The 13611-nt window shown below is 33.5% G+C and overlaps 1 protein-coding gene across 1 annotated transcript; it reads left to right on the forward strand.

The window, feature by feature from the left end:
- Nucleotides 1–1880: 1880 nt before the first annotated feature.
- LOC143912603 (uncharacterized) lies at nt 1881–8747 on the forward strand. Its single transcript, XM_077431895.1, has 4 exons — nt 1881–2479; nt 5238–5297; nt 7229–7286; nt 8094–8747. The coding sequence occupies exons 1-4, from the start codon at nt 1881–1883 to the stop codon at nt 8745–8747; spliced, it is 1371 nt and encodes a 456-aa protein (XP_077288021.1).
- The last annotated feature ends 4864 nt before the right edge of the window (nt 8748–13611 follow it).

A 13611-nucleotide genomic window follows, 5' to 3' on the forward strand; every position in this document is an offset into this window, starting at 1 on the left:
TAACTAATTAAGTCACAATTGAAAGTGAACGCAATACTATAAATCACACACTTGCTACATTATTGTAATAATTGAGTTGAACAAATTTTAAGCATTTCTTACATTATATACTAGACTAATTATATTGTGGTTTTTGTAAGGTTCTAAATTTTCTAAGTTCATAAATTGTCAGATAATAATTAATTTAGATTTATAAAATTAATTAAAATAGTAATTTCAATTGATTTGTTGGTTTGAAGTATAAAGATTCTAAAGTGAAATTTGATTCCATTTCCATATTTATTTTATTTTCATTGTAATGTACATTTAAGTTCTGCGTCTTAAAGACCATTGAATTATTTATGAGTTCTGACAAATTAACATTTTGTAGTGTGTGCCTACACCTGTGGGATTGAGAAATGCACGAACGCAACATGTACACAGTCCATTAATTTAAATTAGACCGTCGAGTTTACGCTAAAACTGGCGATTTCTTGCAAAAATTTGGCCACAGAAGTCGAAAGTGGGGATTCGAGAGAATTCTCTCCAGACGGGGGAATTCCGTCCCCACCAACTGACGGACTTCAAGTGGGGTCCGACGTATATAACAATGTCTGTTCGCTCTGGATGAGGCAGAAGCAGTTTTCTTCCGAGAAAAGGCTTTCCATAACGAGTACTGGATTTACCCAGCAGCGTTATCGCTACTATCGTAATACTAACTTCACAAAACCAAAACTCAAACTCAAAAATGAATCCAATGGTAAGTTTACAAACCCAAAATATTAATAACATTTTTAATATAATTTTTTTTATATAAAAGAAGCATCCTATACTTAAGTATAATATAAAAGTGTAAAGATTATAATATTAAATGTGTGCAGATCAATTGCAACTGTGTCGCAACCGGTTCACCGCTCTGCAATTATTACCAGCAATATTATACACCTATAATTACAATCGAACCAGATTGGTTATTTAACAATTATTCAATTCAAAATATATCCTATAAACGTATTTAAAATACAAAATATGTATTTAATAATAATAAATAGTATTTCAGTAGTGAAATATGTATTGGGTTTCATGTTTCGCCATGCGTTGAAGTTTCCGCGGAATTTTCCCATTAAATCCTATTTTAACTATTTTTATTGGCTTAAAATCGTGTTTAAAGTGTCGTAGAAATTTATTCGATGTAAATATAATGTCATGCAAGTGTCAAATCATGTTCCGGATCAGTTTTTTTTGAACATATTAAATCGATATGTCAGTCAAGGACAAGGTTAAAATCGGTCATTACTACATATATTCGGTATGTGAATTTTCAACAGGTTTTTCTATATTCGATATAAATTATGTCATAAAATTAACTATATCCATTTTTTGTTTCGTTTTTTATATACATATAATTTGATACACGTAAATGGTTTCGTTAACCTATTTTTTGCGCATAAAAACGGTAAGATTTAAACAAAGAAAATTTTTATATAAGACAATGTGTAAATAAAAATATTAGTTTATTCAATTATGAAACAAACATACACTTTGTAAATTAATGTATGTATGTACATTCACCGAACTAAAGTACTCCACCTATTCATACGGCGCGCTTTGCATACATTATGCATGCGAATACATGATATGTACATTACAATCTATTAAAATGCAGTTTATACTCTGTATAATAACGAGTGCATAAACTTATTGAAAACGACATTGAAAATATCGCGTCCGAGATAACGTGTCAATCAAATACAATTTTGCGATGAATCAGCCGTTATTTAACAGTGTGAACAACCTTGTAGTCAAGAATGCGTACATATTTTAATGATTTTTGCATTGTCATTACAAATTTCAACTTTATATCGTGTTTGTTGATACGCTTCGATACATTTCAGATCTTCATGACTTTGATGTGCGTGGCAGGACTCGCCTCAGCTTCAGGCTACGGACACGGTTCAGCTTTGGCTTTGTTGGGTGGTGGTCATGGCGGGTATTATGGCGGTCATGGATCAGCTCACAACTACGGACCGGCACCTTTGGCTCATGATGGACGCGTTGTTGACACTCCTGAAGTAGCTCATGCCAAAGCCGCCCACTTAGCCGCCCATGCCGCCGCTTCACATGCCGCTCCAGCTCATGGTGGTTGGTCAGGAGGACACGGAGGATATGCTCCAGCTCCAGTATACACCGGTCATGCTTCTTACGCTCCAGCTGCCCACGGTGCCTGGGCTCCAGCCCATGGTGGTTATGCTCCAGCTGCCGACTACGGAAAATGGACTGGACCTCCAGCTCACATCGAACTGACCCATGACGGTAAATTCTTGAAAGATACCCCTGAAGTGTCTCATGCTAAAGCTGCCCATGCTGCTGCTTTTGCTGCTGCCGCTCACGCAGCTGCTTCCAGCCCCGATTACCACTCTTACGAATCTGCCCATGGATCAGGATACGGATCAGCTCATGGATCAGCTTACGGATCCGCCTACGGACACGGACACGGATGGTAATTCGACAAACAAAATTTTTATTTATAATCGAAGTATAGACGATCTAAACCACCGTTCAGATGACGACCGCTCCTGTTGACTTCTCCATTTCATTGTACTGAATGTACATCATCCACGCACGTGTCAAAGTGCACTTTATTATTGTATATACATATGTATATCTGAGTTTTTTCTTGTTCGCCTCATCTTCATCTTATACATAGTTGTTATTATTTATCTTTTTTTTTCTTTGTGTCGTTTTATGTTCTTTTTCTGTTCTTTGCCTTAGTATTACGATAATGTATAAGTATTCGTTGTATGCGTTATTCCCATTCATTTCCCTTCAAATAATGTATTATGGCGATTGTGATAAAATGCAATGCGAAATAAATCGAATAAAATAATACATATGTGTATAAATTATTGTCACCACATTATTACATCCACTAAGATTAATTCATAGTAAATAAGCTACAAATAATAAACGTAAATATACCCAAGTTCAAATATGATAATAATTAATTATAAAATACAGATGATCAATTCTACTTTTACAAAGCATACTCGTAATATGACGATGATATTTAAGAGTAAAAAAATATTTAAATTTCAAAGAAGTAAAGACATTGCTATATCAGGCATCATGGTATATGTATGTAGATACATTTGTATGTATGTTACAGTCTAAGTTTAAACTTCATTCGTTCATGAACACATTAGTTATCATACATGGACATTCTAGCCAGTTATTGTGGACACAAAAGATCAAGTTGACAAACGAATTAGTTTTTTCACGCACAAACTATTAGGCATAAGTATTCTCGATCGTTTGCCCCACCTTCTATGTATATATGTACATACTACATATAGATATGTATGCTTACGCTAGGTTACAATACTTTTAATACTAGCGGAAACAGGAATTATAGCAACGATGTAATGAAGTTTCCATAAGATTTCCCATTTCAAATGCTAAAAGCACTCCCGAACTTGATGTCTTATTTTTTTATTAAAAATGCATTTATGTGCAAGATAGATTTTATATTTATGTAAATACATATAAGATAATGCCAAGCTACCAAAAAATGTTATTTGAAATATAATTACGATAAACTAAGCTAACATTTTGGGACAGGACACCAAAAGTTATATAAATATGAATGTTATAGTCCAAGTATAGAGGTGATAGAAAGAGTAAAAAGATTCAAATACCTGGGTGCCTGGCTGAATGAAGAGATGGACCCAGATGAAGATCTAAGAATCCGCATCGAGATGGCTAGAACAGCATTTGTAAAAACGAAGGCGGCGCTTACAAACAAGCATCTCAATCTTCATACGCGGTTGAGATTCGCGAAGAGCTAAGTCTGGACAGTATTACTACACGGATTTGAGACATGGACTCTGAAAACCAAGACGATCAGCCGCATTGAAGCTTTTGAGATGTGGGTCTATAGGCGTATGCTGAAGATTCCGTGGACCAAAAAGATATCAAACGAAGCTGTCCTCGGCATGATGGGGAGAGGCAGGGAACTTGTTTCCGTCATCAAGCGGAGAAAGATGGAGTACCTCGGACACATGATACAGGGTCCAAAATAGGAATTTCTCCGTTTGATAACCATGGGGAAAATAGAAGGAAAAAAATGGATTGGCAGGAAAAAGTTATCTTGGCTTCGAAACATGCGAATGTGGACCGATATGAGCGCCGAAGAGCTGTTCCGAGCCGCTGAAGACCGATGCGGATATATTCAAATAATCGACGAGGTGGTCGCCAACGTCCGGATGCGGACAAGGCATTAACAAGAAGAAGAAGTCCAAGTATACATTTCATTCGTTCATAAACACACTAGTTTGTTCATACACGAACTAATCTGGTCAGTTTTAGTGTACACAAAGGAACAAATTTACAAACAAACTGTTTTTTCATGCACAAACTATTATGCATACGTTTAAGTATTCTCAATCGTTGTTAAAAAAAAAAAAATCGTTTGTCCAACTCTCTATTTACATTTGTATGTATATGCTCACCCTGGGTTACAATATATTTAATATTAGCAAAAATTATAGTATGGTTGTAATGTGGTTTTTAATAAGATTTTCCTTTTAAATATATTCTTGGCGTTTTAATATATCAGTTTTGCCACAGTAGCGTAACGTGAATTAAAGGCGCCCTCCTGCAAAATATTTTTAGGCGCCCCCCTCCCCCCCATATATTCATATTATTTTCTTACAGCCAAATAAATTTGCAAAATAATTAATGTCCTTTTTAAGTAGAAACATCTTTTTTTCTGGCAAACACTTTTTAACAAAATATTTTGTTAAAATTCATGTTATTTTTCTTCTCATGCTCAATACTTATCAGCGTTTATCCTATTAATCAATTTTGAGACATAGTTGAATTAATTTTAATAAGTTTCAATTTCAAACGAAATAATTTATAATAAGTTTCATCTTCGAGAACGAGCGCTCCGCAATGGCTACAGTTACCGAAAGCGTGAGGAACAACATGATTGAAATGACGAATTTATAGTATAAAAATTATAAATGAAGAGCTTCGTCAAATTATGAACACTGTCGATCTTCTTTATTTGTATTACAAGGTTTATTTTATTTTAAGCAAAAAACGGAAATCAAGCACCTGATCGGACAATGATTTGTCAAAATCATTGACATATTGGTCAGCTAGAGATTTGGCTTCACGATATACATACATACATACATGCATACATATGTATGTAAATCGTTATCTAATAATTCAACGAAATTATCGCTTTGCAGGAAAGCGAACTTTGGAACAATATCATTAAATGGCGTAAACGAATTTTCAATTACACTAAGGTTATGTAGTGCCGCATTAAAATTTGTTTTAAAATTATTTTAAATGGTCCTGGAATCGTGTATCATGACTAAGTTTATCAAAGTGATTTTGGGCAAGAGATTGATGATTCTATGGCACTTTTGGCGTCAACCCTCATTTAGTTGCAATATTTGTTGAAATTGAGAAAAAATATATGTACCTTATACAAGAATAAGATAATTCTCAGTTTTATGTATGTACATAAAATAAAATGAGATTCAAATAGGTTGAAAAATAAGAGAGGTTTTTAAAAAATTAGTCACGGAGAAATTTTAGAACAAGTTTAAAAATTAGTGAAAAAGGCGCGCCGTGCCCCCCCGCATTGCGGAGTCTGGCGCGGTCGCCACGCCACTGTTTTGACAGCTTAAGATTTCATGCAATACCTTTTGAAGATAGATTTTGATTGTTTGAACTTAAATTTATACTAATAGTTCGTGTATGAACAAACTAGTATGTTCATGAACGAAACAGAGTGAACACTTACATATACATGTATTACTCAAAATTAAAATGGTGAATCTAAAATTAATATATGAAGACTTTTAAAGAGTTAAAGATCAGTATAAATTACTGCATGAGAGACAATGGAAAAATGTTGCTTAATATAGGAAGTGAAGCTATAAAAAAGTTAACTAGAAATAATGGAATGTTTATTTATCGATGTTTATTTAAGGAAATGTATATTTTAAGGTACGTATATTCTATATTAAAAGTAACAATTTGTACTTTTTATATATTTTAATAAAACAAAAGATATATTGGTATTTATATAAGTATGTATAAGAATAAAACATTGAGATTTAAAGCTCGCTCTTAGTGCATATTAAAGCCGATCATTTAAAAGGAATCTTAATCGTTTTAAGATAATGTTATTACGATTTTGAAATTAGCATATAATTTGAATGAATATTTAAGCGCGTCGACTACAAAATAATTATTACATTGTGCACATAGAATTCTGCCATAACATTTTATGATCACCACATCGTAGGCGATTTCAAATTGAACCAAAAATCAAAACTGAAAATCTTTGACAACAAAAGGACACCAGAAAGTCTATTAATAGATTTGCAAGAATTTAGTAGGCGCTGATTTGAACCTATAAATTACATTGAACAAATGATTATCTTCTTGTATAAAGAATGAAAAAAAATCAAATTTGAATATGCATGAATCTGCCTTAAGGACCTTTAACGATTCAAACAAGTTCCTAACGTTTATATAGCGCTTATGTGGGACGAAAAATAGTACATGTGACCTTTAAATTTTATCGTGATTCATTTGACGTGGTCCAGTTTGCATGTTTTTGAGTCTTATTTTAGAATCTTCAATGCATAATTTAATTCAAATCAGATCAAATGCTAGTAGCCCCACTGCTGGCTATTTATTTTTTTCGTTCGCAAATACAATAAATACATACACAGGGAGCATATGAACTAATTCATACCCTATTATAATACGAAATACAGTAATATTGTCATTAAAAATTTCATATTTTAGTCATCAGTCATAAGAATTACATAGAAATAAAAAAAACATTATGATTGAATTCATTAAAAATTTTATTGAAGTACGATAAACGTCTCAATAACATAATTATTATTGGATCATCATCTTACGAACACACTGTTTTGAATTCTGTTGCATTTTTTTTTGCAAGGATATTTGCGCCAAATATGTATGTAACAATGTGGAGTGCTTCAAATGTCAAACCGGAAAATCGACGTCTGCATTAATTGATTGTCATATGCTAATAATTAGGCGTTACAATTTAAGTTGGTTGACAACCACGTATCCAGGTGTCTAGGAATCCGAGACGACAAGGCCATCTTGTGTACAGTAGATTCTCCCCCCACCACTTTTCGTTGACAGGATTCACTATATATTCGCATGTGATCCGATGACTCCTCAGAAAGCAGTTTTCATCCAAGAAAAGGCTTCTTCTTCAGCATCCAAAGATGAACTCCATGGTAAGCTCACACACTTGGCGATAATTTCGACACACCAAACTAACACATCTTTATTCGATATATAATAATTAATCATTTATATAAAATAAATTTTTGAACTCGATAATACGATTCTTATATTATAAAAATTAATAATTGATTATTAAACAAATTAATATATAGTAGTCGCGTTGAAATCAGTATATGTATTTTAAAGTGAATATTCTATTATTTATAAATTGTGTTAGTTTTATATAATAACATACGAATCCACTAAATATTTAAACTTTTGGGGACACTTTTAAATATAAATAAATATTTTAATTACAAATGAATACTTTTAAAACTGAAACTTCAAAATATTTAGATTAATTAATGATCTTTAATAATTAACATCATTTGAGTCATTTGAAAATAATTTTTTTTCATTATAGCTATAATCTCAATAAAATAACCTTCATATTTGTCATCATTGCCTTGTATATTAGCTTTGTGATTACGGTTATTTATTATATTTCATACAATTTTCGCATAACTTTGATTATAATATGTGGGTTGACTGTAACTTACATGTTCAACTAAATCCTATTGTTACAAAGCATCATTCTTGCTATATTCAATGCTATAAGTTTTATTGCTATGCGGTAGAAAACTTCGGATTTAGAGCAATTGAAAGGTGACACTATATAAACTATCAAAAATCTATCTATCATACATACTTATTCATCACACTCAAGTAATATAAGACTAAGCATACATTTTTCATACAAAAATGATCAGAAATATTATGTAACACACAATATTAATATTTATCATTTCGATTTCCAGTTTGTAGTAGCACTCTTGTGCTTCAGCGCATTCGTTGCCGCTGAAGACGACGGAAGCTGGAAGGGAGAAGGTATTGCTGAATCCCAAGACTTCGGCCAGTACAACGCCTATGCCTACTCCCCATACTACTCACCCTACTACCATGGTGGATACTACGGATATGGAGCTCCTTTGGCTCCCAACGGTCAAGTTCTTGACACACCTGAAGTAGCTCAAGCTAAAGCTGCCCACTTTGCTGCCTACAATGTAGCCGCTGCCAAAGCTGGAGCTTATCCTTATGCTTACCCTTACTACAACGGATACTGGGCCGGTTATGGATCTCCCGTCGAACTGACCGCTGATGGAAAATTCGTCAAGGATACCCCGGAAGTAGCTCTCGCCAAATCCGCCCACTTCGCCGCCCACGCCGCAGCATCCACTGGAGTAGTAGCTGCTGCCGGACCCGCTGAAACCCCAGAAGTTGTCCAAGCCAAGGCTGCTCACTTCGCCGCTTACAACGTAGCCGCTGCCAGATCTGGAGCTTATCCCTACCATTACGGTTACTATGGTTCTCCCGTGGAACTCACCGCTGACGGTAAATTCTTGAAGGATACTCCTGAAGTAGCCCTCGCCAAGTCCCAACACTTCGCCGCCCTCTCCGCTGCCCAACATTGATTTATTGTTCTTCAAACGACTACGTAATCTAAACGAAATGACTGATCCTCACGTGTAATACTATGGTGTTCATATTATTATTATATGTATATTTTTCACTGTCTTCTGTTTTCTTGTTGTGTTTAACGACTATGATAGTCCTGTGAAAAAAATTGAATTACAGCAAATCGAATAAATCGAAAAGAAACATAAAATTTTGACTTTTTGTTATATGAATATGTTTCAGTTGAAGTGTATTTTCAGTTGTAATATATTCCAACGGGCGTTTTAAGTCACTCATATTCGAATACAATTCAACCAGTAAATTATACCTCTACAAGCGCAAATCAATTTGAAAAATGTGCGCCAATTGTAATATAGCGTTGAGTTTTGACAGTTCTGATGTTTTTAAGAATGCGTTAATATTTGCTACATATTACGAATGAGTACCGTATTACTATAGCTCTAAGAATGTGTTGAAAACAAAAATGTGACTTTCCAACTCAATTTACTAGTCGAGTGACTTTTCACGAAAACCTAACGTCTCCATACAACCTGGTACCAACTTATAGTTCAACTAAATTTTCAGTTGCAATATATTGGAATGTAATTCATATGAATCAACTTATGTGGGTTAGACGGAATATAATCCAACTGGTCAAAATATATTAAAACTGAAAATATACTTGTAGTTGGTATCAGGTTAGATGGAACATATCCCAACTAGTCAAAATATGTATATAAAATTGAAGTATACACTTCAACTATAACATATACATTTTATTTTGATATATGTAGAGCATGAGTAATCCAATTGAATTCGTATATGAAATATTTTTGATATTTAAAACATAGTAACCGCATTATTTAAACATAAAATGCATGTAAATATAATAAAGGGGTCGAAGGGATTTATCCTGCTGTACTTAAACGTAAAACTACACATATTCTCGTGTCGCAACATAGAGTACATTTGGGGAAACATTTCTATAAGTTAGTGATTGGTTTGGTGAGCAATCCTCAAATGCTTGCAGAATTGATGTTAAATGTTCCCAGCCAACGCAGATACATTAGATGCAGCAGTTTGTTCTCTTATTCCGTGGTATGTGCCAATTTGATGGTTTCGTCGCCTGTTGCAAGGAGCATCAAGCTCCTCAAATTCCTGTTAATTTGGTTTTGTTGAGGTGATGTGGTTAAGGGATTATCGTATTTGTTTTTGATTAATATTTTATTTTCATTCTTATTATTGTATCCGTTTTTTTTATTTTTTTGTTTAGCCATAGTGACGAGTTAGAACTCTGTAATGTCACTAAGGTAAAATTATAAAAATAAATTAATAAATATACACAATATTTAAGAAATTCTTTTGGAAATGAAATACCAAAATTTCTGCTTTACAAAGATTCATTTATCTCATCGTTGTCACAATTGCTCATTGGAATTGATAGTTATTTCATTTATTACGGTCATTATTACGTTTAACTAATTATTTATGTTGAAACGATTCATTTTTGCTCTATTTAACGATTACATATTGCTATACGGTAAGTCTCTTTAAGTATTATTGCTATACGGTAAGTATTTTTAAGTATTATTGCTATACCTTTTATAGCGATTTAAAAGGCGATATATTTTACGTCTACTTATTAGCTACTACTGCGAATACTGCTAACCTTACGACAATAATAATATATGTAATCAAAAATACGTATTTACAACCATAAAGAGTCAGGCATATAAAACCATATATTTCAAGTAGACTTTCTGTTGTTTGATTCAAAAAGGGTCAATGTCAGATATGGTCAAATTAAGTTAAAATGGTGAAGTCAAGTCAAGCGTTACCCAACTTTTTATTAGACAAGCAAAAGTACCTATATACATAGCTTTGCTTTAATTCCTATATAGTAAAGTCAGTTCGATAGTTACTAAACAGACTAAAATTGAAGTGAAAGTTAAATTTCGTATTATCGAGGTATCATTATATATGTAATATTAGCTTGAGTGGAACGACTAGCAACACTACTGTTAGTTGACACTATATGTCATTAATCAATTTACATATCAATTTATTGTGTGATAAAATAATATAGTATTGCCGTTCAATGCGTTCAAAATATAAATACCCAACTTTTGATTAATATTCATTAATAGGAATTTTTGGCTATCGATACATTTAAACAATCTGTAGATACATCTAAACGCATTGTATTAACCAGCAACATAACTCAGTAGTTAGCGTAAAATGCAATGAATTGGGGGATTAAGGGTTCAATCAGTGTTAGTGGCCAGACCTCGTATATATGTATGTACATATGTGACATGTCAATCGCTTTCTATCAGAGTTTGCCAATTTATCTGATTTCATTGTTGAAACGGTTCCAAATAAATTGGCAAACTATCCTCATTTGTCACCATTATTTGAATAATAGTGTTGTGCCCGATGAAATACCTTTCAAATATATTTAATTTAATATTTATATTCAATTGTTTAATATGAAAAAAAAATGGTAAAAACTACCTACCAACCTACATTTAAGCAATATAAAACACCAATAGAAAAATTAATTAAGTAATTATTTAATTACATAAATTTTCAATAGATGGCGCTAAATGCTTAAAAAAATGCCTAGAGGAAACATTGGTAGCAAAAGTATATATAGAAGTTTTTCTTTTGTTATTATATTCGTACATTTTGTTGGCAGTGTTTTAGCTGTTACGTACGTAGATATGTATGTCGAATCGAAACGACTATTATAGTATGGCGAGCGTTATCTTATACAGACACACACACAGAATAGCGCTATTATATATGTATATGATCAATTAAAATTTCAAACAATAATCTTATATAATAATTGTTTAATGCGTGCGTGCGTGCGTGTGTATGAAGTACTCGCTGTTAATACCATGCTCCGTCTCTCTTTCTCTCCTTGGAATCGTATAACGTGGTAAGAGACGTGGCACATCACTCTGTTGGCCATATGATCGGCAGGCAAAAGATTTTTTTTTTTTAAAATAATAAAATTTTAAATTATTAATTCCGTTGATCCGAATTGCGATATTTTATCGAGTGCACAATTATGTGCACATAGGCTACTAGTGTTATATCTATAAATATATAAAATTGAATATCTGTTTTTCTGTCTGTCTATCTCGTATAGGCTCCTAAACCACTCCCTGTAAAACGATTACGATGAAACTTTCAGGATCTGTTGTATGCATGTCCGGAAAGATGACTGTGAAAAAAAAACGGGATAAAACTTAATATAATATTCGTAATTACGATTTTACCGACGCGAAAGTATGAAGCGCCATTGTGTAGTCAAGAAAATGTGTTCGTTGGTAACCACATTACCAGTTGGCTTATGACGACACAGCGTTGAAGAGACGTTACTCCACGGCACTGAGGTTCAACCATCACTTGAAACGGGAACGGGAAAAACGGGAATGAGTGACATTGCAACGCAATAATTTCAAATGTTTTCGCATCGCGACATGCGATGTTAGGCGTAAAATAAATAAACAATTGAATGATTTCAAATGTGCCTGCATTTTTCCGATAAATGGGAATGGGAACGAGAACGAGAACGGGAACGGGAACGAGAACGGGAAAGCATCGGGAACGGGAATTGCACGCGTTAACATCAAGTATTTAAATATAATATGTATGTATACATAGGTACATACATACATATGTACTGCTTTTTTTTTCAAATCTAGTATTTTGACATTGGCCATTTTTATACCAAGCCGCATATTTGAAGCATATAATTTAATTTAAATAATAAATTAAAGTTCATGTAAATAAATAAAGTAAAAAAATATCAAATGCATTTACACGGGTTGGATCTCGATTGCATCAAATTAAGACTGATTATTATCCGATAAATCATAATTAAAAAAAATTGATTTGAATTTCATAGCAGCCGAAGCTTATGCAAATCGAGCCTTCGTAAATGCTATTGACAATTTGCGAATCGAACGGATATAGACTTCAAACACTAATCGTATGCGTGCCGGAGGTTTAGACAGACAGTTGCGTAAGGTCTGCAAAATGCAAATCTGCGAGTTACCGGTGCAAGCTATTCTAATTTTTAACTTCAAAGAGATATATGGTGAGATTGGTCGTGACACAGCTGCATTGGTGACAATGTGACTGATTAGTATGACGGGAATTCAATTCTCGCACATTCGACTAATAATAATACATAAAGAAAACGGCTTTTTTATCCTCCGACCACCGATCGTATTTATAACACGTTAAATTAACTGGAAGACCTCCATTTGCGAGAAATAAGTGCAAACACATGGTAGCAAATGTCCGTTTGAAAAATGGCAATTAAATTTGAAAGCGTATAATTTATATGTACGGCATTAAAAAAAATATAGCGTGAAACGCTAGGAAGTTGTTGATACATGTGGCGATAAATCGACAATGCGTTTATCAATTTATTTTTTTGATCAGAATGTTTGGTAATAAAATTTTCATTTTTGGCGGAAATGCATTTTAATAGTTTGATGTGTTTACAGGATTTTTCAAGGATTTTTCCACGTTGTTATATTTATTATTTATTGCGTGTTTGGTCCGAATGGAGCGCGATGTCGAGATATTGGCTAGGTGTGCCTGGTACCCGTCAGACACACCTTGCGCAAAGGAAGGCCGCCTATTCGAATTCGGAATCGGCACAGATGTAGGTCTGAAATTATGCTAACATAACAGGTAAAAGTCAAGAGTCAATTGGGTCCAAAATACCCGACGGATTATGTATAATGGACGTGTAGAACTCCAGCCTTCCGGGCTCGTTAACGAGCTTTTGTCGAGTAGAAGTAAAGACGACAGGTGCTTTCGAATTAATTTCTAAACAATGAGATTTATTAATCATTA

The sequence above is a fragment of the Arctopsyche grandis genome, chromosome 6 (assembly GCF_051622035.1).
Source record: "Arctopsyche grandis isolate Sample6627 chromosome 6, ASM5162203v2, whole genome shotgun sequence".
Classification (NCBI taxonomy): Eukaryota; Metazoa; Arthropoda; class Insecta; order Trichoptera; family Hydropsychidae; genus Arctopsyche; species Arctopsyche grandis.